The 24,592-nt window shown below is 49.5% G+C and overlaps 1 protein-coding gene across 2 annotated transcripts; it reads left to right on the plus strand.

Moving 5' to 3' along the window:
• Window positions 1-207: 207 nt before the first annotated feature.
• Window positions 208-24,488, plus strand: NEMF (nuclear export mediator factor). 2 transcript variants are annotated; one of them, XM_083839188.1, is made up of 33 exons: window positions 209-347; window positions 570-638; window positions 1,302-1,404; window positions 2,342-2,467; window positions 2,554-2,702; window positions 2,905-2,972; window positions 6,095-6,181; window positions 7,162-7,238; window positions 8,618-8,688; window positions 8,779-8,854; window positions 9,895-9,957; window positions 10,296-10,373; window positions 10,748-10,956; window positions 12,555-12,740; window positions 13,223-13,286; window positions 13,818-13,906; window positions 14,532-14,635; window positions 15,275-15,337; window positions 16,583-16,695; window positions 17,339-17,396; window positions 17,918-17,976; window positions 18,465-18,585; window positions 18,691-18,964; window positions 19,823-19,865; window positions 19,951-20,000; window positions 20,596-20,743; window positions 21,097-21,174; window positions 21,252-21,446; window positions 21,900-21,932; window positions 22,748-22,854; window positions 22,947-22,990; window positions 23,084-23,163; window positions 24,168-24,488. In XM_083839188.1, exons 1-33 carry the CDS (start codon window positions 250-252, stop codon window positions 24,243-24,245), a joined length of 3,261 nt encoding a protein of 1,086 aa, XP_083695314.1. In that variant the 5' UTR covers window positions 209-249; the 3' UTR covers window positions 24,246-24,488. The 2 variants fall into 2 exon arrangements, 1 of the variants encoding a protein (XP_083695314.1); XR_014585367.1 differs by lacking the exon at window positions 21,900-21,932 and having other exon boundaries at window positions 208-347; window positions 21,252-21,455; window positions 22,728-22,854.
• Window positions 24,489-24,592: the final 104 nt, after the last annotated feature.

A 24,592-nucleotide genomic window follows, 5' to 3' on the forward strand; every position in this document is an offset into this window, starting at 1 on the left:
GGCACACCAGGTTGCCTAAGGAGGGGTGAACCGGCCCAGGTCGGAAACGGAGCAGGTCAAAACTCCCGTGCCGGTCAGTAGCGGGATCGCGCCCGTGAATAGCCACTGCAGCGTAGCCTGGGCAACACAGAGAGACGCGGGCTCCTTTTTTTTTTTTTTTTTTTTTTTTGCCGGGCCCGCCCGCGCCGTTTTCCCCGGGGCGCAGCGCCGGGGCTCGGCCGCCACCCGTAGCTGAGGCGGCGGCGGCGCATGCGCACCGGGCCGGGCCGGGCCGGCGGCGGCGGAGCCATGAAGGGCCGCTTCGGCACCATCGACATCCGGGCGCTGCTCGCCGAGCTCCGCCGCGGGTACGGCACCGGGGGGGGGGGACACGGCACCGGGACGGCACCGGGACCGCTGTGCGGGACCCGGAGCCCCTGCCCGGGCAGCCTGCGCCCCCAGCCCTGCCTCCTGGCTCTGCCTCTGGTGCACTCGGCCGCCTGCACGGTTAGTGTCACGGGGAGTTGGTGTGGTTTGTGTGCTCTTCTAAACGTGCCCCCCCTTTTTTTGTTTGTTTGTTTTTTTGGCAGCTTGCTGGGAATGAGAGTGAGCAATGTTTACGATGTGGACAACAAGACGTATCTCATCCGCCTGCAGAAGTAAGAATTGCTGTGACTTCCCTTACCTGGTTACTGTAACTGCACTTTTTTGCACATACGGCATTGCTGCTGACAGGTGTTTGGCTTTCCTGATCAATTTCCAGTGGAATCCTGTCATTTTCTGCTAAAACACGGTAACTTTTACTTTGGAAGTCCCTGGGGATAGCATACGTACAGTTGTGAAACAAGCAAAATGCTGCAGAAAAGGTACAGAAGGCCCCAGGATTTTCTGTAAAAGCACACAACCGTCCCCATTTCTTTCTGTGGGGAAGTAGGAGAGGCGTATAGGAGTGCAGAGCCTCAGTTCTGGGGCGATAGCAGCGCCCAGGCCAGGTGGGGGGGATGGCACACTGCTGTCCCCAGCCTGTCTGCTGCACTGTGTCTCACCTGGGCCCAGCATCACCTCCTTGCCTCCAGTTGCTCTGGGGAATTTCTGACTTCAAAACCACTTTGCTTGGCCCTTTGTCTATAAACTTTACACGCGGGCATCCTTTTGCTGTCAGCGTGGCTGCAGCACTGTTTCATGGATTCCACTGGCTTTGGTGTTTTCTGTGGGTGGTGCGCTCCTGGCTGTGGTGCTGTGGTCTCATCCCAGTGCAGCGTGGTGTGTGGCACGAGGTGGCTGCTCAGGTACCAAGCGGTAAATCTTTGTTTTGTTAACAGACCCGACTGCAAGGCCACGCTGCTGGTTGAGTCTGGAATACGGATTCACACGACGGAGTTCGAGTGGCCAAAAAACATGATGCCATCCAGCTTTGCAATGAAGGTAAGCCAACGTGCGGTTTTGTTTTAAAAAGAAAGCTGGTTAAAGAAAGCAACATCAGTGTGCTGGCCTTGGAGACAGAAGAAAATACTAAAAGAGTTTGCTCGGTGGATCCTAATTGGGCAGGTGACTGAAGGTGAGGAAGGAGCACGTGTGGCTCTAGGATCACGTCGTTGATGCTCTGTGCCCAAAACAATGAGCGTGTACATTTAGGAAGACTAGTGTTAACCTGCTGAACGTTTTCGGTGCCACCCAGACCTTTCAGAATTTACTGCAGTGAAGTCCTCATCATTCTGGTTGGATTGTCCAAATGCGTAGGTCCTGGGCACAGCACACTACGTTAATAGAGACCCTCTGTTCGCTCTGTCAGACTTAGAGGGTTCAGATCCTGCTGCACGCTGTTGGGCTGCATTCCTGTAGGTAGGTCTGTGGGGATGCAGCCCGAGGGCTGACTCACACAGGTCAGGTCTGCGTAGCCTGCCACCTCTGGATGTGGCCTCATTGAAATGGCTCCCCAGAGACTCTCTTGGGAGGCTTTCTGTGTCCTTTGTTGATGCGGGGTTAATCCTGGGTCTCCTTGCAGTACAAACTCTCTGGACTTTAACTAGCTGCTCACTTGTTGAGGTGACATAGATGACCTCGCTTTGAATAACGGCTGAACAAATAGCAGTTTTAATGGCAAAAATCACTTAATGTAAGAACCTGGAACAATTGTATTACCTGTAAATATCAAGGTGGTATTATTTTTGCTAAGAGCTGCCTTATCTTTGTATTAGTGAGACTGAGATTTTCACTTTTCCAGTGTCTGTATTCAGAAAGAAGCGGTCGGTGTTGTAGGAGGGATCAATAGCTTAGAAACCCAACAAATATATTTCAGTATAAAACATCACAAGCAGGGCTCTTTGCACCGTCTCACGGATGTTCTCTCTGCTATTGGCAGTGCCGTAAGCATTTGAAGACCCGAAGACTGGTCAGCGTGAAGCAGCTGGGCATAGACAGAATCGTGGACTTCCAGTTTGGAAGCAACGAGGCTGCTTACCACCTGATCATCGAGCTGTACGACAGGGTGAGTGCGAGGCTCCACGCGCGTTCCCTGTAAGCAAGCGCTCGAGCACGGCCTTGGCTGATGGTCCCCCGTGGTGTTTCTTGCAGGGCAACATCGTCCTGACAGACCACGAATACCTCATCTTGAACATTCTGCGATTTCGCACGGATGAGGCGGATGATGTCCGGTTTGCGGTTCGGGAGCGGTACCCAGTCGACAGCGCAAAAGCACCTGCGCCTCTGCCGACCGTGGAAAGGTAGCCGCTTTTAGGTGGTGTGTTTTGAAATAAACCCCAATTACTTTGTGAAAGGTACTGTATCTGTGGGCGGTCTTTTCACGTACTGCAGCTGTTTTGTATTTCTTCTAATACTGAAAATGTTCTGCTGCTTCTAAGCAATACCACGGGATCTTAAAACCCGTTGTCCTTTGGAATGGCAACTCTCCGTTATCTTTCGCAGGTTAACCGAAATAATATCAAACGCACCCAAAGGGGAGCAGCTGAAGAGGGTTCTTAACCCGCATCTTCGTAAGTAATTCTGTTTCACTTGGAAGTGAAATGGGGGCAATGTCTGTTCTGTTTGGATGATGCTGAAAATTTGAATAACTTCAAGCAGTCTTTATTTTGTTGAGGTTGTTGATGACAGCCTGCTTTTATGGATGTTTGGAAAACAACAGAAAAAGAAGCCTTTGAAAACAGATTTATTTATTTTTTTATTATTCAAAGCAAGCTGCACAATGAGCCTTGCTGCGATCCTGCAGGGATGAAGGCCTGAGAACAGCTCTGTTGGAGCTTTGATGTGATGCGTTTTGCCCAGCGTCCTGTCTTTGGTGGTACTGAACAGGAGGCGTTAAACGTACAGGCAGGGCACGGACTCTAGGAAGTGGCTGGGGGTTGCCAGTCCTGCAACCAGTACTGCTGTGGTAAAACCAGCGTGCTCGCTCTGTCCGTCTGGGTGTTCTCTGGTAGGCAGGCAGAGCACCCTGTGCCCCAGTTCTCCTGAGCACAGAATAGATGTGACCGGTATGACATGGTGAGGACAAGTTTATTTTATTCTGCTGATTTGGCACTGCCGATCAAGTGCAGGGTGCCTGGCAGGCACACTGAACAGCTTAAAGGCTGTGACTTGCAGACCTAAGTATTGCTTTCCCTGTTTCTTGATTCTCCTTTTCACCACCTTTGTTCCTCTCTTTCTCCGCCTTGGCCTTCTCCTAAATAACAGCCTGCTGCCAACTGCTTTCTCCCACTGGTCCCGGTTTTGTGATATCTGGACTCAAATCTGGTGCTGTGGTCTAGGTAGCCTTGGCCTTACAGCGTTACTGATCTGGTTACTCAGGCCTGGCAAGGCTCCGCTCTCTAAAAGGTCTGCGATTGTTCCCTTCCATGAGCTTGGCCTCTTCTCACACCCCTTCCTTAACCACCTGTGAAGCCCGACCATCCCTCCGGGAGTCCACGTAACTTAGTGCGCTTCCCACGCTGGTGACTCCTGTGTGCAGGGGTTTCTGATGTTGTGTTTTCCATTTCCTCACATCTTATTCAGTCAGCTTAAAGTCAGGCCGGGGCCTGCAGCCCAGTCATTAGCCTGTACCCTAACAGAAACCGTGATTTTCCCAGAACAGCCTCTCAATCCCAGTACTTACATGTTTTAGAGACTCCTAGACAGCACTGACCAGCAGGCATCCTTGCATTTAATAGCTTGGGTTGGATTTTTCTTCCATGCGTTTACCCGATCTCTTTTTGAGCCTGTATGAACTTCTGCAGTGTCCTGTGGACACTGGAGGACTGCCACTTGCTTTCAGACCACATGAAAAGCCATCTCCTTTTTATTATTTTTTTTTTGAAACTGATCTCTTCAATTTTACTTGGTGCTCTAGTATGGCATTTGAAGAGAAGGCGAACAGCTGCTATTTACGAATTTTGCACCACTCGTTTTATGTCCTGGTCATTTCTAGGCCGACCAGCTCTTACTGTTTAGCCCTCAGACTCTTTCCTTGTACAGAATTTGTTCCAAGCCTTTGCTGATACTTGTCCTTCTCTGCGCCTCTTCTAGCTCTACCTGTTTTGAAACGGGGTAGCTAAAAGCGTACCTAACGTTCAAAGCAGCAGAGCACCACAGATTGATGCTGTGGCCTGGTGTCCCTCATTCCGCTCACCATTCCTTTCCCAAAAGTTCCCAACACACAGCTTGGCGCTTTTGTGTTCAGCGACAGCGGAGCTTGTGTTGCACAGAGCCACCTGTTCTTGCTCCCAAGCAGAAATGTTACCTGGTGGCAGCTTCTCCTCTCTGAGAGCTTTGGGATGAGCTTTGCTAACTCTGGAAATCCGAATAGGCCATATCTGTTTGGCCTCCCAAGTCTTTTTAACCGTCTTGTAGATTTGTTAGGCAAAATGCAGAGCTGTGCTGTCTCTTCTGTATCTAGTACAAAGCTCTACTGGTTTTAGGCTTTAGGCTAAGAAGAATTTACAACACAATAGTTTCAAGACCAGTTTGTGCTAGCGTGGATGTTGAATTCAAGTACGCTTTGTCTCTGTCACTGTAGCTCTTTAACGGTGGTATTTGAATCAGACTGTGGGTTAACGAGAGCAGCTCTCTGACTACCTATGCCACGAAACAGTTCCTAATGATGTCTGAAATGTTCGTGTCAGCCTCATACCCTGATGTGGCATCTGTCTAGGCAGACTGGGTGATGGAAGTCTGACTTGGCTGTCCTGTGTCCTGCCTTCACAATCTCTTGGCTGTCCCACTGCACGCTGGGGTGACCAGCAGGCCTGCCACTGGTGTAGGCCTGGGCTTTCATTCCCCTGTGACCGCTGTTTATTTATTTATTTATTTTCATGTGGTTATTTTGTTAATTTGTCTGGATGCCGAGGTCCTGCTCACCTTCTCTGAGGCCACCTGCATCATCCTAAGCTTGGTGCTGCATTGTCCCAGTGATTGTCGTCTTTCCTCATTTCTACTTTGCCTGTCCTCAGTTAGAGGTGGTTTTCCAGGGGCCCAGCTTGTTTCTTTGTCTTAAAGCATGTTAGAGGAGGATCTTTTATCTGTTTTCATTTGCTGTTTCTCTACGCCCTCTTCAAATGGGGCTCCATCTGTTTCCGCTGTCACTCAAGTTTCACGTTTGGCTTTGACAGCTTTTTCCCACTTCTTTCCTTGAAGCTACACGGTCTGTATGACTTCACCCTTTGTACTGCCTTGTCCCAGACCAGGTGGTTTTCCACCCTTACTGGGTTTCCTACGCTCTTCAGTTCCTTTCCTACCTTCTTTTAAATTTTTAAAGGCTTCATTTTGTTTGGGCCGACACGAAGCCCAGCCTTCCTGTATATCCTCGCTCAGTCCTCGATCTTTTCCAGTTCCAGATGAACCTAAGCATCCCGAAGTCTGTAAAAGCTCACCGCCATAAGCTGAGACCTGTCAGCTCTGCCCACCAGCGAGTGTTTCTGAGGGCCACTGTGAGAGCCCTGATAACGTGCCTGCCATAGATCCTGCCTTCTGAATTCAGGACCACAATGCCCTTTCTCTCCCCAGTCTCTCCAAGGATTATGACTGTAGTTTCCTGGCCGTAGCTTGTTGAAACTCTTCTTATGATTTTAATGTGAATACAGTTTTCATGGAGAATCACCTCTATAAAAGAGTGTTTTTTTTCTTGTAGCTTATGGAGCCACTCTCATCGAGCACTGCCTTATAGAAGCTGGATTTTCTGGTTCTGTCAAAATAGATCAAAATCTGGAAAATAAAGGTACGTAGAAAATAATGTTTTAGAGGCTGTATGTATTTGGTCATTTTCATGTCTGGGTAGTATTCTTTTCAAAGAGATGAGTAATCCTTAAACCTGTAGTTCTGACCACATGGTTATATGCTGTAATGTTTTTAGGTTGGGACCAACCTTGTTCATATTAAAACTCTTGAAACAGAACATTAGACTCGTCCGATAGTGTCAGTGGTTTTATGAGACACTACCTTGAACATCAGGTGAACTTTGGCTATGTAAAGGGATATTTTACAAGAATTCTATAGGGAGGAGTTGGCATCAAAGTCTTCCTTTAGCTATAACAGGCATGGTGGGGATTTGATAAAGTAGCGGCTTTAAATTTATTGCAAAATTTTAAAGTCAGAATAGATTTTTTCTGTAGTCTTATTTCTCTTATGTCCTTTATATTTGCCGTAAATCAAACAGATTTTTTACTTTCCGCTGCTTTACAGTGCTGTAATAGATCGACTTTATAACAAACAGCTTATAGCTACTGGTTTATGCTCTTCTCTGCAGTTTTATTTTGTAAACTGCTAGCATTCATATGGTCTTTCTTCATGGAACTTGAAATGTCTTAAAAGTGCATATATATATATATATATATATATAAAGAAAATAAACAACAAACTCCCCAAAATAAAATGTATACTGAGGCTCCTGTTTAAAATGAACAGTAACTGCTGAAGCAATTGCTAAAGCAATTACTGAAGCAATTACCGAAAACAGGGTGAAGGATATCTGCAGTTTTATTTTTGAGCCATACTGGAATCCTACCCTTAGGATATCTGACAAGGCCGTGCCATAGCTGGAGCTTCCCCTGGATGTGGTTAGGTTGGACAGGTTGCTCCAGGCACTTGGAAGAGCTGATGCCTGGATCTTTTGATTTGCTGTTGTGCTAGGTTTATATAACGATATCTTTCTGTTCTAGGTGTCTTAAAATATTCCTCTCCTCCCCCCTCTCTCTTTAGAAAATATTGAAAAAGTACGTAGTGCATTGGAAAAAGCGGAAGAATATATGGCCCTAACGGATGACTTCAGCGGAAAGGTAGGGCTCAGCTGGGCTACTTGGTTATCAGTCAGGCAGGAGCTGCAGAATTAAACTAGTGGGTGGTTAGTGTTCACAGCGTGCCTGTTCTGGGGTTATCAGCTTCAGGTTTTGTTCTGGGAGCTTGTGTTCCAGGTGGTGTTGGGTAATAAAAAATCCTTGCACAGAATGTACAGCAATTAAATAATTTATGAGCAGTTGATGTAGGTCCTGTGAGAACTGCACTTGTTCTCTGATGGTAGATAACGCTGTTCTGCGTGCCAGCCCTGCATTTGTGTGTTAGGCTGTAGGGTAGATTCACAGAATGGCTCGGGTTGGAAGGGATCTCAAAGACCCCCCAGTTCCAACCCCTCTGCCATGGGCAGGGACGCATCCCACTAGACCACGTTGCCCAGGGCCCCATCCAGCCTGGCCTTGAACACCTTGTTTGGGCAGCCACAGCTTCTCTGGGCAGCCTGTGCCAGTGCCTCACCGCCCTCTGAAGGAAGAATTTCCTCCTAACCTCTAATCCAAATCTCCCCTCTTTTAGTTTAAAACCGTTCCCCCTTGTCCTATCGTTAGGACATCTGTCTGAGTAAGAAGTCCCTCTCCGTCTTTTTTATAAGCCCCCTCTAAGTACTGGAAGGCTGCAGTGAGGTCTCCCCGGAGCCTTCTCTTCTCCAGGCTGAACCTCTCCGGCGCTCTCAGCCTTTCTTCACGGCAGAGGTGCTGCAGCCCTCTGATCATCTTAGTGGCCCTCCTCTGGACCCGCTCTAACAGCCCCACATCCTCCTTGTGCTGGGGGCCCCAGACCTGGACGCAGGGCTCCAGGTGGGGCCTCACGAGGGCAGAGCAGAGGGGGACAATCCCCTCCCTCCCCTGCTGCCCACCCCTCTTCTGATACAGCCCAGGACTCGGTTGCCTTTCTGGGCTGCAAGTGTGCACGGCTGGCTCATGTTGAGCTTTTCATCCCCCAGAACCCCCAAGTCTCTCTCTGCGGGGCTGCTCTCAGTGAGTTCTTCTCCCAGCCTGTCCTCACGTCTGGGATTGCCCTGACCCAGGCGCAGCACCTTGTGCTTGGATTTGTTGAACCTCATTGGGTTCACGCGGGCCCACTTCTCAAGCTTGTCCAGGTCCCTTTGGATGGCATCCCATCCTTCTGGTGTATCGACTGCACCACTCAGCTTGGACAGTTCTGAGGTTCCTAAGATAAGTTCACCTTTTTTGGGGCAATAAGTTGTCACATTGTCACGTTACTTTTGCCATAAAGTCTCCCAGCTAGCGTGAAGTGCTGTCTCGTGCTGATCAGTAGGTTAGCACCTGAAGCTTGCTGTTTTGCCAAGATAAGGGGGATCCTTTTCAAAGACAAATGCTGATGTCATATTTATGCATTCCTTTAGGGTTACATTATCCAGAAAAAGGAGAAAAAGCCAAGCCTGGAACCAGATAAACCCACAGAAGATATCTACACGTAAATATCTGAAGTGTTTATTTCCTTTTTTACTAGTCTGCATAACATAAATTAGTTTTCAGGTGATAATATCGAATGTGTATTTTACAGATATGAGGAATTTCATCCTTTCTTGTTTTCTCAACATTCAAAATGTCCGTACTTGGAATTTGACTCATTCAATAAGGTACAGTGCTTTTGCTGATGCTGTACTTAAGTGCTTTAATTGACTGATGCTAAAAAGAGTAATTAAAAAGCAGTGCAAAAGTTGATAATGAAAACACAGACCTTGGAAGAGGTGATTAATTTTATGGATAAAAGTTTTATGCATAAAAGGCCAAGTAAAATAGGGCCTTTAGGCCACTGTTGAGCGGTGCTGTCTTTGCTGGCTTGGTTAGTAGGTCCTGTAGCTGAAGTGATGGCATGTGGCGCTGAATTCGGGCGCGTATGGAACATGCCAAGCTGTTGACCAGGACTGGTGACAGCCAAACACTTTGTTAGTGGAGAGTTCAGATGCTGAGCTCTCACCGGAGGCGAGCAGTCATCGCAGCGACCCCTTTGAAAGCCCGAGGCATCTGGTTTAGCGTTTCCTTGAGTGTTGTCCTTCCTGGTCCTCGACTTGTTAACATTATCTGGAATCAGTAACTGCGTGTGGTTCCTAACCTTGGTCTTCAGAGTTCCCGTGTTACTTCCCTGCCCTGCTTCCTGGCTGAACTTCTGTCATCTCCTTCACAGCGTTGATGGTCTAAGCAGCCTTAAAACCTTCCTCTCCTTTTGTTTTAATCTGTGTTTGGCAACGGGAGCATCCCATCAGGGACGGTTCTTAGGCATAGTTTCTAGGATTTCAGTATTGTTTTTTTTTTTGAGCTGACCTGTTGAAGCAGCAGGGATTCAGGGCGGACAGGTCTAGAATTGCTCTGCAGATAAAATGGCTGCACGCTGTATGAAACAGCAGCTTCCTTTTAATCATTTCTTAACAAAAAATGAGGGTCCAGGTTGGCCAGCTGTTTTCTGTTGTGTATAGCCCACAGTTTGTAGTGAGACAACCTAGAGTGCTGAAATCATCTCATGCAAAGGTAAAATGGAGGAAGTTATCGAACCCCGTTTTAGCATGTCTCCTCTGAGTGCTTTGCGGTCAGCTCTCTTGGGGAAAACCTCCTCTGCCTGCTTGTTGCTGGTATCGGTCGAGGCAACTTGGAGATTTTTAAAAATGATTTTCTCTTGTAGGCAGCAGACGAATTCTACTCCAAGCTAGAGGGACAGAAAATTGATCTGAAAGCCTTGCAGCAGGTATGCTCTCACCCGGGGCGGAACAGCTGAGGTGGCTCTCGGAGCTTCAAATGCTTCCTTAGGGCACTTGTTTTCTGTAGCTTGGGGTGGGGAAGGTGGTGTTTACTTACTTGTGTTACGGAATGATGGTCGGGGGTGGATTTCGAACTGTATAGTGCAGCAATTACTTGTATTCAAAGTTGAAGTAACAACAGTGTTTTGTAAACTTTGTGTCTCTTATGCTGTTGTGTTTTTCCTTGTTGGAATGCTGTATCGAGTGTCTCACAGGGATTAGATGATGAGACGATATGATGTCACATAAATATATAATATTTTTCCATTTTACTTGTCCTTGAAAGGAAAAACAAGCATTGAAGAAACTTGAAAATGTCCGTAGGGATCACGAGAACAGACTAGAGGCTCTTCAGCAAGCTCAGGTAAGACTGGGATTTTTTTAAACAAAGATGCAAAATGTTTCTTTAAGAGCTGTACCTGCTGGTCACGATTGCTATGGCCAGCGTTAGAACCCACAGCGAAGCCTTCCGCTGTCAGTGAGCGCCCCGTGGCCCCTCAGGGAGCCTGGGCTTTTGCCCAGTGGGTCTCTACTCCTCTACAAAAATGCTCTGTGCCTCTCTTGCCAAAGTTGGCTTGTGCGGCTCTGCTTGCAAGACACAAGTTGGCTGTTGCCTTGTGATCACTTCTGTGCCATTTTTGAATTTTGTCTCGATATTAATTACTACTATTATTTTTTTTTAATATTGCCTCCTATGTGTTTAGCTTCATTGGGTGTAAATTTCTTTCTTACCTTAAGGAAGTGGATAAGATAAAAGGAGAACTTATAGAGATGAACTTGGAGATCGTTGACCGAGCCATCCAGGTGGTCCGCAGCGCGCTGGCCAACCAGATAGACTGGACAGAGATCGGAGCGATCGTTAAGGAAGCTCAGGCACAGGGGGACCCTGTTGCAAGTGCAATCAAAGAATTAAAGCTTCAGACAAATCACATCACGATGCTGCTGAGGTGAGTACATTGCAGAGCACACGTACCGAGTACAAGTAGGACTGACTGCGTGCTGGGAGTTGCACACCCACCGTCTTTTTAGCTTAGGAATTGTTACCGAAGTTTTCTTTACTGAAGAAAACTTTTCTTTACTGAATTGTTACTGAAGTTTTCTTAACAGCATTGTGAAGAGAACCTAGTTTAGTGGGCTTTCTTTTTTGCTTTCAAAAATAATAATTCGGTTACTGTAATAGCTTTTGTTTTGGTATTTTTAGAGTCTGGCTGACTATGTCCTAAAATATTGTAAGGTGTCCTAAAAGCAGCAGTATAGGTCCCAAACACCATTGTATCGCTCAGCAGTTAACTGTGTACGTTTTATTCTGCTTCCATCTAAAATTCATATGAGATCCTGCCCCTTTTGATGGTAGAAGCAGTCCGCTGAAAGGATGATAGTTCAAGACTGCAGCTCTTGTGAGCTGCAAGGTTTGATGCTCGTTCTTGTGGAAGTCCTGATGAGAGAGCGGGCGGTGAGATAGTATCTGGAGTGTTTTTAAAAACCACATTTGACACTTTGTCATGATTCTGGAGATTTAAAAAAAGAAGTTAGAATTTCTTTTTTATAGCTAGAACTTCGGGTATGAAAGCTGTAATGTTGCAAAGTTAATTTACGAATTTTTAATTACCTCATTTTCAAAAATGTTGGTATATGAAGTAAACTCGCTTTCAGGAGCGAGTTCTGCATTTGCAGCTGTGACATCTGTCGGTCTCATTGGCAGGTAGCGATCACTGCGCTGATCAGCTCAGTCAGTCCCCCAGTTTTGAATCATGCTTCCGTAGTACAGGAGACTGTGGCGATGTGTTTCCTTTTATGAAGCACGTTATTTTATGCTCCTGCACTGCCTTTTGCTACGCAGACTTAGCATAGCCAGGTAGAGCAAGATTTAATGTACTGGTGAGAAGCAAATACAAATCCATCTAACGTGTGCTCAGCGTAACTGCTTAAAAACAGTGGCACAGGTATTTTGGGCCCTGCTTGAGCAGGGAGGTCGGCCCAGGTGACCTCCAGAGGTCCCTTCCAGCCTCAACCATGCTGAGATTCTGCAGTTCTGATCCTTTTATTTTATTTTTTTTTTTAAGGTTTTAAACCAGTGCACTGCTGTGCTGTTCGCTGAGTCAGTGTGACAGCGTAACTGCTTTCTTTTCGTGTGGTGATCAGGCATAATGTCGTGCGTTTCTTTACTTCATGGAAGAAGATCTTCAGACTTGTTCTTTGTTTTAAGTCTGGCCTTTTCTCTAGATTGATAGTATGGATGTGTATCTTTTGATAGAAAAAGTTGCCTTGGAAAGTGTCGCTTCCTTGGATTGGGAAACGCGAACTCTTTATTTCGTGCCTTTGTTTCCTTTTTTCCCCACACTCTGGTTTACTCTAAGATACAGACCTGCTTGCGCTGCATCCTGGGGCCTTCCTGTGGCTGCATGGTGAAAATGTTTTTTTAGTGAAAAGGGTTCTTCAGGCCGTTTCCAGTCTTCATGAGAGACTAGAAGTAAAAACGCATTGCACTACTGTTAAAAAAATAACTGGTTCTCTTATCTTAATCTCATGGTGTCATGTTTTTTAGGAACCCATATGTGTTATCTGAAGAGGAAGAAGAGGAGGAGGATGCTGATTTAGTGAAAGAAGAAACTGAAGAACCAAAGGAGAAAAAGAAGAAAAATAAAAACAAGCAGTTGAAGAAGCCTCAGAAAAACAAACCGTCACTAGTCGATGTTGACCTCAGTTTGTCTGCGTATGCCAATGCCAAAAAGTAAGGCTTACAGCGAGCGTGTGCTCTGCTAGCAGAAGTTTTCTGCATGCCTTCAGTTGTTGGTGATAACGTCATAGGAAAGGCTCTGTGCATAGCTTTTTAAAAATAAACATTAGAAATGGAAGTGGGTAGATGCCCTGGGTTCTCGGATTTATGTTTTCCTGGTCCAAAACTATTATCTCAGCGTTGTGGCTAGTCTCTAGCTATTGCAGCACTTTAATTTTAAGTACGGTTCTGCACAGTGACACAGAGTGGCTACTTCTTGTCGCACAGTAGTGCAAACACTGTGTTCCTTCAGTCTCAGAAGGGAAGTTGCATCGTGTGGCTGCTTTTCTCAGGTAAAGGCTACACTAAAGATCTGAGCCAAAAAAAAATTTGTTAGAACTGAACTTTAGAACAAATGTAAAGAACCCTGAGCAATACGTTCTAAAAATATTGGAAATCCCAGCATGTTAAATCATAAACAAGCTTCTCTCTTGCAGGTACTATGATCACAAAAGGCACGCAGCTAAGAAAACACAGAAGACAGTAGAAGCTGCAGAAAAGGTATTTTTTTTTCTTTTTTTTAGATGATATTTAAAAGCAAAGTCCCTGTCACTGGTAAGTGGAAAATCCTGATGTAGTTGAGGTAGTCCAATGAGATGTGAAAGGTGGAGGGAAAAAAAAAAAAACAAAACAAGGTTGTTTTGTTGCTAAGTTCTTAAGGTGACTGAATTGAGGATTAAAGACCTCTGCTGTATTATTTTGTTAGCATTACGATCACTTAAGATAGTTGCTCGGCAGAGGTACTGACAAACCACAAATTGCAGAGGTAGGAGTGGAAAACCAGTGGAAATCCGGATGATCAGATAGCTGATAATCTGAGGGGCCACTGATGTGGGGCAGAGATTTGTGAATATTTTAGATGCACTCTTACTTGTGCCTGAAGGGACCGTAGGCTGGTGAATAGCAGTATGTGGAGCCTGCACTCTGACAAAAAATAATTTAGAGAAACTTTTACCGTCTTTCCTGCTGTTTGGTTAGCAGTTTCAGGATTCCTATGCTGGCAGATTGAGGTCGTGCTTTCTGTCTAAATAGGCATTCAAATCAGCTGAGAAGAAGACGAAGCAGACGCTGAAGGAAGTTCAGACGGTTACCACCATTCAGAAAGCCAGGAAGGTCTACTGGCAAGTACAGTTTCGTTGTCATTGTCTAATGTGTTGTGAGCGTGCGCGAATTTAAAACAGCTGCATTGGGCTGACTTCACTAGCTGAGAAGTGGAGCTAAACTCTGCGCTTCGTATCGAGTCTCTTTCCAGTTGCTCCTTTAAGTTGCTAGCTTGATCCTGTTAGAGCCTTTATCCGGGAAAGTTCCTTTCAGTGGACCCGGACTTAAAATTTAGCTGAGTTTCTGGCTTTTAACACAGTTGGGAAGATGGGCTTAGTAAAAATAGGGAACTTTACTGATGCTTCCCGGCAGCTCGGTATCTGTGAAGTAGAAACAGTAGATCAAAAAATGTTTCAACAAAGCTTTTTGTAGTCTAATAAGTAAATTACTAAAATAAATAGGAGGCAGCTGGACTTTGCGGTGACAGTATTTATTTCATCTCAAAATACCGTTGGTAGTGATGTTATATTTGTACCAGGTCTTGTTTTTATGCCAGGGGCATGCCAATGGTCATGAAACTATTTTCAGTGTCGTTTATAAGTAGTAGATACCAAGTTGCGTATTGTCAGACTTTGACACGAAAAATACCTCTAACATTCTGCTAGCCCAATGTGTTTTTTTTTCCCAACTGATGTAATTCGGCAGGTTTGAGAAGTTCCTGTGGTTCGTCAGTTCTGAGAATTACCTTGTTATTGCTGGGAGAGATCAGCAGCAGAATGAGATAATTGTAAAGCGCTATCTGAAACCAGGTGAGCACGATTAATGGGGCGTGTCGGCTTTCTGTCTTGTGTTCCGGTTGCATGAGAATGACACGGCAAGGTTTGTCTGGTTTGTTCTCAGCTTGAGCCTTAGGTGAGGGGGGCTTTGGTGGTGGTGAGTCCTGGAGGCTGCGTGTGTGTTGTCGCTGGAGGGCTGGGGGCGAGTGGACCCTCCGGCGCCGCAGGGTAAGAGTCAGTTAAGGAGCAAAGGAGCTGATCCTGCCTGGGACAACCAGGGTGGACTAAAAGACTTCCACGTCCTCTTCCCATCCTGCTCCTTGCAGACAAAAGGGCTGTTTCCCCCTGAAACTGTCCTCAGCTCTTATAAAAAAATTATCTTTAACAACATTATCACATCGGTTTTTGCACGAGGTTGAGACCCTGGAGTGGCAAAACACCTAGGAGTCTATGTCGTTACACTGTGCCCATCTCAAGACCTAGGGGTGCAGTTTTGCTAAAATGCAAACCAGAAAATCATAGGAACACAAACCAGAGTTGAAAGAGTGTGGACTCTGTAAAACACCATTGCCTTGGCAATTCCCAGACATAAAGCTAAAAAGCCCTTGCCTTAGCTCTAGTGACCCGTGGAGTTACCCCGTACGTGACTGATTCGAGTCACTTCTTTTCCAGGGGACATATACGTGCACGCCGACCTCCATGGAGCCACGAGCTGTGTGATCAAGAACCCGACAGGTACGTTGTGGGGTGGATGCAGGGGCTCGGAGGAGCCTCGGGGCACTGCAGGCTGGTGGAGTCCTCACTGCGTGTCTGCTTCCAGCCCTGCGAGCTGCCTTCGCCCCGTGCTGCAGCACCCAGCTCCAGCAGGTGGCTCAGTTGGGACGTGAGGGGCGTCAGTCCCTCCAAAATCAAGTTGTTACCAACTGCAGATGCTTCCCAGCCCTGAGTGGCTGCTTGTGTCTGCTCAGCTGCGCTCCTGGAGGGAAGGAGCGATGGATGTGGTGGGCTTGCAGACAGGCAGTAGGCACTGGCGGAGGTTTTTGGGGCAAGTGCTTGCTGCTGGCCCCAGGGACTGGAGACCCGCTGAGACTCTCATAGGTGGCATGAGCAGTTCGGGTGCTGGTGGAGGGTGCAGATCTCAGCAGGGAAGCGTTAATGCCTCAGTGTGGCTCTCGTGGGAGACCGGCTGTGCAAACCTGCCTGTGCCCCAGTCCTGGGAGGTGGCAAAAATCGGCCTTGTGCTGTGAGCAGCGCAGTTCCCACTCCCTTGCAGAGCTGAGGAAGGAGCAGTGGCAGAGCTTCAGCTTCTGCTGGGGAGTTTTGAAGAGCAGCTGTTGATGCTGCCTGTCATAGAATGGTTTGGGTTGGAAGGGACCTGAAAGATCACCTACTTCCAACCCCCCTGCCTTAGGCACGGACACCTCCCACTGAATTAGACTGCCCCTAGCCCCATCCAGCCTGGCCTTGAAAAATTCCAGGGGTTGGGGCATCCCCAGCTTCTCTGGGCAGACTGTTCCAGTGCCTCACCACCCTCACAGCAAAGAATTTCCTTCTTATATGTAATATAAAAACCTATAACCTTATATCTAATATATAAACCTACCCTCTTTCGGTTTAAAGCCATTCCCACTTGTCCTATCACCATGCTCCCTGACTCCCTCTGGCCCCAGAACTGGGTGCAGGGCTCCAGGTGGGGTCTCACGAGAGCAGAGCAGAGGGGACCCACTCTGCTCCCTCCCTCCCTCGCCCTGCTGGCCGCGCTGCTTTTGGGGCTGCCCAGGACACGGGTGGTTTCTGGGCTGCAAGCACACGGTGTCTTGTGTTGAGTTTCTTCTCAACCGCCGCCCCCAGGTCCGTCCAGCTTAGCCACGTGCCCCTGGGAAGGACAGGTGCTGGATCAGGGGGCATGTGCAAGTCGGGGAGCCTCATCTGTTGTGTATGTAGTTGCGTTAACTGGTGTGTTGGGTGTGACTGTCGTAGGTGAACCGATTCCTCCGCGGACCCTGACGGAAGCAGGCACGATGGCCTTGTGTTACAGCGCTGCCTGGGATGCCCGGGTTGTCACCAGTGCTTGGTGGGTCTCCCACAACCAGGTGAGGACGCCTGCGCGTGGCCTTTGCAGGTGGAACACCTGAAGGAAGTGGTGTGGGACTGCAGGTGAAGTGTCTCCGGGGGGGGAACTGGTGGAGGGGGATGCAACTCCTGTTCCCTGATACCAGTCCTTGTGAGTTCTCCCTGGCTCTGCTGCGCGTAGGGCAGGGTTGGAGGAGTAATCTCGGACGTGATGTGACCGTGACAAGAAATATTGCAAGCTTGGCTTCTTGCTACCAGAGAGGAAGCACTTTTATCAAAAAGAAACTTTCGTTTTTTTTCAGTTGTGCTTCTGGCTTGTGCTTAGCCATGGTCTCAGTCTGCTTCCAAGCAGCTCAACCATAAGGGTAGAGAGATTACGTTAAACTGAAGGTCAGGGTGCTTTCTGTGTTCTTACTGCCTGTCTAGCCCGGTTCCTCACCCAGGGCTTGTAAAATCGTTGTGTGACTGAACTGAAACATCTCTTAGGAAAATATCCTGCAAAGGGCAGAAGGAAGCCCATGGATACAGAGTCCTCCTACAGAGCTGTTCCCATAAGTTAAAAATGTGGCTTGCTTGAACGTTGCTCTTGTTAGTGCTGTTATTGCACAATGCTGGTCTTCTCTTACAGACACTTGTTATAATATCTCTATTGTGCTTTTTTAGGTTTCTAAAACTGCACCTACAGGAGAGTACCTGACCACTGGGAGCTTCATGATCCGAGGTGAGACACAAAGGAACAGTGTGGCTTTGACATTAGGCGTTTTCATAGAATCACAGGCTGGTCTGGGTTGGCAGAGACTTAAACCCCACCTAATCCCAGCCCCTGCCATGGGCAGGGCCCCCTGCCCCCAGCCCAGGCTGCCCCCAGCCCCATCCAGCCTGGCCTTGGGCACCCCCAGGGGTGGGGCACCCATTTTTGCCTGAAGATGCTGTGCTGTCCTGCGGTGGCAGGCAGTCAGCTGAGCTGCCCCCCTCTCTGTGGCAGCCAGCAGATCCCGATCTTCTCAAAATGCGTCCCGAGCAATTTGTAAGGAACGTCGGGTGGCTGCAGCAGCACCTGCGAGCTGGGGCCCCGGACAGCAGATCGCTAGCTGAGTGTTTCTCCTGTTGTCATCCAAGAGCTGGAACAGGCCTTGGTGTAATTTCTGGTAGCCTAAAGCCTCTAATAAAAAGGATTTTTGAAAATACGTTGTTTAACATCACTGTTAAACCTCTTCATGGGAATCTGCCTTTGTTTTTCAGGGAAGAAGAATTTTCTTCCACCTTCGTATCTGATGATGGGCTTCAGCTTCTTGTTTAAGGTACTGCTTCCTCTGTGCAGGTCCTGCTGGCTTTTGCAATTTGTTTTGAGCTGTGGGAGACTTAAATTCTAGTTCTCGCTTATGAGTATGTTCCCAGCGATTTTTTTTTTAATCCTCACTGGGACCCCATAAAATGCTACTTGCTGAAAATTATTCTTCTCATATTTCCATTTTTCCCTGCATTGATTTAAAGCAAACAGCCCCTGTTACAAACTAGCAAACTTCACTGTCTCTGCTGGATTTTTATATCAGCTCTGTTTGAAACGTGTTTTGGGAGAGCCTGCTGGCTGTGCAGCTGCCTCCTCACAAGCTGTGCTTTCCAGGCTGTCAGACTCGGGTTTAAAGGTGCCGGTTTAGTTTTCTTGCCCTTGGAACTGCGGGAAGCGTTCAAAGGGAGAGCACAAAGCTGAGTCAGGTGTGCTCCGCATGGGCCGGCGAGCCTTATCGGAGCTGGTACTGGCCTAACGCAGAGGTGCCCCCGTTGGTAGGTGGATGAAAGCTGCATTTGGAGGCACCGAGAAGAGAGGAAGGTCAAAGTACAGGATGAGGATCTCGAAACGGTTTCCAGCGGTGCCGGTGAGCTGGTGTCCGAGGAAGTGGAGCTGTTAGGTACGGTGGGTGTGACGCGGGTTCTGTGTGCGCTGCTGACAAGCAGCCCTGGCTGCCTCAGGCACTTGTAACGTCAGCTGTGTTTTCCTCACCTGTGCACCGCAGAAGGAGGGGACAGCAGCAGTGACGAAGAAAAAGCGGAGTGTGAGGAAGCACCAGAAGATGTGGAAGCCGTGTCCGAGAATAATCGTGATGAGGGCGTTGCTGACCTTGACCAGGGCAGAGCAAACACCCCTGCGGTGCCAGAGGGTGACTCCGAAGAGGACGATGGTGAATCTGAGGATGGAGAGGAACATCCAGAGCCGAAGAGTGAAGTGAAAGAGGAAGAGGTAGATTACCCAGACACAACAATCGACCTGTCGCACCTTCAGTCTCAAAGGTAAGTGAAGAAGTAGCTGTGTTTCTCAGTAGCGTGGGCCCTTTGGAGAATCTCCATACCGTTAAAATGCTGCCGAGACCAGGGCTGTGATGAGTTGCCATCGCTTCTTTTGATGCAGGCTGTCAGGGCGCAGGGCAGTAACCCTGTGCCGTGGTCATACAGCCGTGCTGCGTGCCATTTCCTGCTGAAGGACTCTGCTTTGTGGGCTGCTTGCTGTGGACCCCCCTTCCCGAAGCGCACACCCAGCTGCCTGCTCCCTCCCTGGGGGTGTCTGGCTCCTTGGTCGCTGGTTGTTAGTCCCCGTTCTGGCCCCAGCATCCCATGACTGCCCACGCAGTGATTTTGCTCCTCAGGAGATGGCTGCCCCTGTTTTGTTTTGTTTTTTTTTTTCTCCCTCTGAATTGCTGTTCAGCCCCAAGAAACCGAGCCGTTGGCTGCTTTGCCGAGCTGCTGCTGAATTACTGCTCTGTGCGGCTGTGAGATGAGCTCAGCTCCCCGATGCCTCTGGAAATGGGACTCCTCAGAGGGTGTAAGGCAAAGCGATCGAGCGGGTGGAAGCGGGCAGCTCTTCCAGGGAACACCGTGGCCCGTCTAGGCTGTGCGCACGGGGAGCTGAACGTCAGGGTGTTCGTTTGGTGCGTGCTACGTACGTGCCTGCGTTTTGTGTGTGCTTCGAGGCAAGCTGGCAGGGATCTGAGGACTTGCTTTGTCAGCCGCATCCTGGTATCGCTGCCCTTTTGCTGGAAGTTTCAAGAACTAGAAAGCTGAAAGCGATGTAACCAGCCTGGCTGACGGCGGTGCCGGCAGGGTTGAGCTGCTCTTCATCCACTGACGAGCTCCGTTTTGATCTCCCCGCAGATCCCTGCAGAAAACTGTCCCTAAGGAGGAAGAACCCAACCCGGTAAGGTCCCAGTCCAGGCGTCTGGCAAAAGTCAGCATCAGCTGCTGCTGGACGTGGTAGGCTCTAACTGTGTTTCACTCCTTAGAGCGACGGCAAGGCCCAGGGGCGAAGGCATCTCTCTGCCAAGGAGAGGAGGTGAGAGCCTCCGTGTTCGGGGTGAGGTGAACGCCTCCTCCTCGTTTCCTCCTCCCCAGGGAGGGCCGTGAGTGGGATGTGGGGTCAGTCTGTTCTTTGTCGTCAGGAAACCTGGAAACGCGCAGCCGTCAGCGGTCAGCCAGCAGCCGAGGGGGTTGGGAAGCTTTGGAGACGATTGTTTGCGTGTGGGGGTTCCTGCCCCAGCAGCTAAGCCTCTCTACGGAGAGCCTGAACAGCAGGGAAGCTTTTCAGCTTGGCGTTGCTGCCGTCTCTGAGGAGGAGGCTGTGAAATGTTTTTCTCCAGCAAGCGTGGGTGCCCCTCGTGGAGAGCAGCCTGGTCTGGCTGACTCACCAGCACCGGGGGGAGAGCAGGAGCTGGGAGGAGGAAGGGGGCTCAGCGGGGTGCCGTCGCCCAGGGACGCTCCTGTCCTTTGGGAGTGCTGGCTGGGAACTGTTGCCTGAGGTTTTACTGAGGGGGATTTGCCGTGGATGTGCCTCAGGTTCCCCGTGGCTGGGACGCGGGCTGCTAACGCTGGCAGAGCAGCAGCCGCCCTTGTCATAACGAGGCGGTGCGTCAAGTGCTTGTTTCCCTTAGAGAAATGAAGAAAAAAAAGCAGCAGAATGACGCCGAGAACTTGGAGCCGCCTGAAGAGAAGCAGAAGGAGACGGAGCCGCAGCGTCCCCCTGCTCCCAACACCACCAAGGGTGTGCCAGCCCCTCAGCCCGTCAAGCGGGGCCAGAAGGTAGGCAGGGAGCGGCATTGCCCGTGAGCTGAGCTGTTACCACATGAAGTGTGGGCTTATCTCCCGCACAGGGAGAAATTCCGGGTTTCTCTCAGCGGTCCCTGGCTGCCTGAGAGCTGTAGACTCTTGGAGGAGCTCCCGGTGGTTTCAGGGTGCTGGTGCTGGGCTGTTAGCACTGAATATCCTGTGCTCTTCTCACCGAATCCCCAGTCCCTCGGTCGCTGGTGATCTGCTCTGAAAGAGCTTTGGGAGACCTGGAAGGAGCGTTCGTGTGGGGACAGCATCTGGTCCTTGGTGGGTGCAAAGCCCTGCAAAAGCCTTTGTTTCTAAAGCTGTTGCCTTTTCTTCTCCAGAGTAAAATGAAGAAGATGAAGGAGAAGTACAAGGACCAGGACGAGGAGGACCGGGAGCTCATCATGAAGCTGCTGGGGGTGAGTGAGGGGAGCTCTGCCTCCCCCTTGGTGCGCTCGGGGCACTGGCTCTAACCACCTCTTGTGCACGACCACAGTCTGCAGGGTCAAACAAGGAGGAGAAGGGGAAAAAAGGGAAAAAGGGGAAGACGAAAGAAGATACAGTGAAAAAGCAACAGCAGAAACCCAAGTCTGGACACCGTGGTGCTGGCGGCGGCAAGGAGATGCTCCCAGGAGGAGTCCTGCTGCATGAGGCCCAGGACCCAGCCCTGGAGGAGCAGCAGGACGAGAAGGTGAGCAGCGTGCTGGCCTCTCCTCTCCTGCCACGTGTCTGCAGCAGTCTGCGTGCATGCCGTGTTCCCAGCACAGCCGAAACGAGGCCTCGGGAGCACCTCGCCAGGCTGCTGAGGATCCAGTTCAATCGATCCTCCCACCCGGTGCAGCAGAAGTGTAACAGAGCTCTCCAGATCTGTTGTTGTGAGTCAGTATCTGAATCACAGCCCATCTCTCTCCTCCCAGTTTGGCATGTGCCAAGCTAATTAGTTTAGAAAGAAATAGTCCTCCCCCCACCTACATGAAACCGCTCTTTTTACCTTCGCTTTCAAATAAGTTGAACTGTCTTTGCGGTGAAAATTTGGCTTTCTGTGTACTGCTGCTAAAAGAACTTATTTTCTCCAGGGACTTGGGGAGAAAGAATCAGTTGTGTGCTCATTTCAGCTCTGATGTCTCCTTTTCTGTGTATACAGGATGAGCAAGAGCAGGATCAGCCAGGAGTTGAGGTAAACGCTCTTGTCTGAACCTCCCGAACGTGCTGAGGAGGGGGGGCTTGGTCCTGCTCGAAGCTGGAGGGCCCCGCTCTAGTGAGCGGGACCAGAGACACGCCTGGGGCTGGCATGGAGATTCACACCCTGAGCCCCTCGGAAGGGTTTGGTTCTGCTGATTTAAGGCCCCTTCGTGCCCCAAACTGTTTGAACCCAGCTTGCTCGTATCTTTTTATTTCTCACGCTGCTCATCACGTGCATCCCCTATGGAAACGAGGGACTGGCTGGGTTGGAGATTGTCCCCGTCTTCGCCTCTGACGGCCTTTTGCACCCCCAGCAGGGTGGCGCTGGGCTGGAGGACACAGGGTGACGTCGGGCAGCTGGGGTTAGGAGGTCGTTCACGCATAAAATTGCTTCGGAGTGCTCTGTAATTACAGGCTGGGGGTGTTGCCCAAGGCTGGAAATAAGTTCATTTCTTCAAATCTTTTAATTGAGGAGGATAACGGTTGGCTGCAGGGGGAAGCTTTTGGTGACCTCGTGAAGACGTAACTGCGTTTGGGGGTCCCCTTTGGGTCATTTAAAACTAAGATCACTAAGATGTGATATTAGTAATCAAAGATGGTCAGTAACGAGCCATGGCTTGGTAATTAATTGCCAGTGAAGGTGATAAACCTAAATGTAGTTCATCCTGGCAGCCCCATAGCTGTGACACGGGGTAATTACAGCTGCTCCTGTAGCAGAGCTGGAAGGGGCGACCCTCCAGCCGGTAGCAGAGGTTGGGTCGGGCGTTGGTGCTGCTCCCTGCTGCCACAGAAGCCCCTTTGCCCCTCCAGGAAGCCGTGGCTTTGCTGGACTCCCTGACAGGGCAGCCGCACCCCGAGGACGTTCTGCTCTTCGCCGTGCCCATCTGCGCTCCCTACACGGCGATGACAAACTACAAGTAGGTCGCGGCGCCTCCTGGGGGAAAGGGCTGATGGCAGCCGGGAGAGGGGCGCCTGCCGTCCGACTTACCGACCCCTCTTCTTTTCAAAGGTACAAAGTCAAGCTCACGCCGGGCACCCAAAAGAAAGGAAAAGGTAACGGCTTAAAGCAGTTCAGTCCTTCTCGGTGCTTTACCTGTTGAAACCGGAACGTTTTTAGAGTTTTAAGTCTTCCCTGTGGTTTTACAGCTGCAAAGATCGCCTTGCATAATTTTATGCAGTCCAAAGAAGCTACTGCAAGAGAAAAGGATCTGTTCCGCAGCGTCAAGGTGACTGCTTTCTTTACGTGCTTTCTCTTGTGTAACAGCAGCAGAAAAATGTCCACTGGTGCCGCTTTGGGGGGTAAATGCTTCATAAGAAGCTGCTCCTTTTTCAACACAGTGCTTGCTCGGTGCTGCTTAGGCTGGGAAGAATCCTTAGGAATTGATTGAGCCTTGCTGGGCCTCAGGTTTCTTTATTGTGTCTGTTGATCCCAATAATGTCTGACAAAACCCTCATCTTCCTAAAAGTCCTCCAGGGTAGCACTGGGCGCTCTCCCAGCCTTGCACGCAGCGTCCTGCTGTGCCCCTCGGGGCAGGTTTTGCCTCCCCCTGCCCGGTGACCGTGTTGGCTGTTTGCTCAGGCAGCCGTTCTCCCACCCAGGAGCCTGACAGCTGCATTTTTCTGCTCTTTTACCATCTTCTGTTCCCTTTTTAACTCGGTGCCGCCAGCCTGCAACGCTCCGGTACCTGCAGGCAGGGAGGGAGGCTGCTTTGCTCTGCTCTGGTGGCTCTGCCAGCCGCTGCCCTCTGCCCCTCCTGGCTGCCGGTCCCCAGGGGCGGGTTTCTCAGCTCCAGTCCACGACTGCAGGTTACTGGGCAGCCCAGGCTGTTCTGTGACAGCTGCCGCTGGCCTTTAATGTTTTACTGATCGGAAATACTGAAAAGCAGCAGACCTAACGCTGACTTTTCACGGAACTCTGCTAGAGGAAACACAATTAATGGTTAACGAGCTTGAGGCAAACAGGCACTGTCCAGGGACTTGCTGACTCAACCACCCCATCCTAATGGAGCTGAGGGGTGGAAGCTGCACAGAAACCCATAAAAGTTTTACATTAATAAACTGGGGGGAGTGCCCAGAAGCCTGATGTCAGCCTTGTGTTCTCTGAGGGGAAGGGCAGCAGAAACGGGCACATCGGTCTGCGCCACCTGACTCAGAAACGCTCGCAGGGGTGAGGAAGGTAGTTGTAGAAGCACTGCTGTTACGTCCAATTTCTCATCTTTACGTTTTGTAGGATACGGACTTGTCAAGAAATATTCCTGGTAAAGTGAAGGTCTCCGCGCCCAACCTGCTGACCAGGAAGAAGAAGTGATGTGGTGCTGGAGGGCTCAGCACCCAACCGGTGCTGCTGTGCAGGCAGGACCCAGCACCTTCAGCCTGGGAAGAGACAGAGCCACCCCGACCGCTGTTGACGTGACTGAATTTAGCTTCCGTGGCAGTAAGCAGATGTGGACCAGTTCCTCCGTTGTGGGTTAGAGGGACTCTGACAACTCATTGAGATAAATAGCATAGAAATGTGCAAGTAAATTGCTGGCGTTGGGTCAGTGATGTGCTGTCGAGGTGTCTCTTCTCTAATGCTTTGAATTTGGGAGCTGAGTGTTCTTCCCCTATGGTTCTGGGCAAAGGCATGCCTTAATTCACTGCAGCAAAGCCCTGTGA

This window comes from Anser anser (assembly GCF_964211835.1).
Source record: "Anser anser genome assembly, chromosome: 5".
NCBI lineage: Eukaryota > Metazoa > Chordata > Aves > Anseriformes > Anatidae > Anser > Anser anser.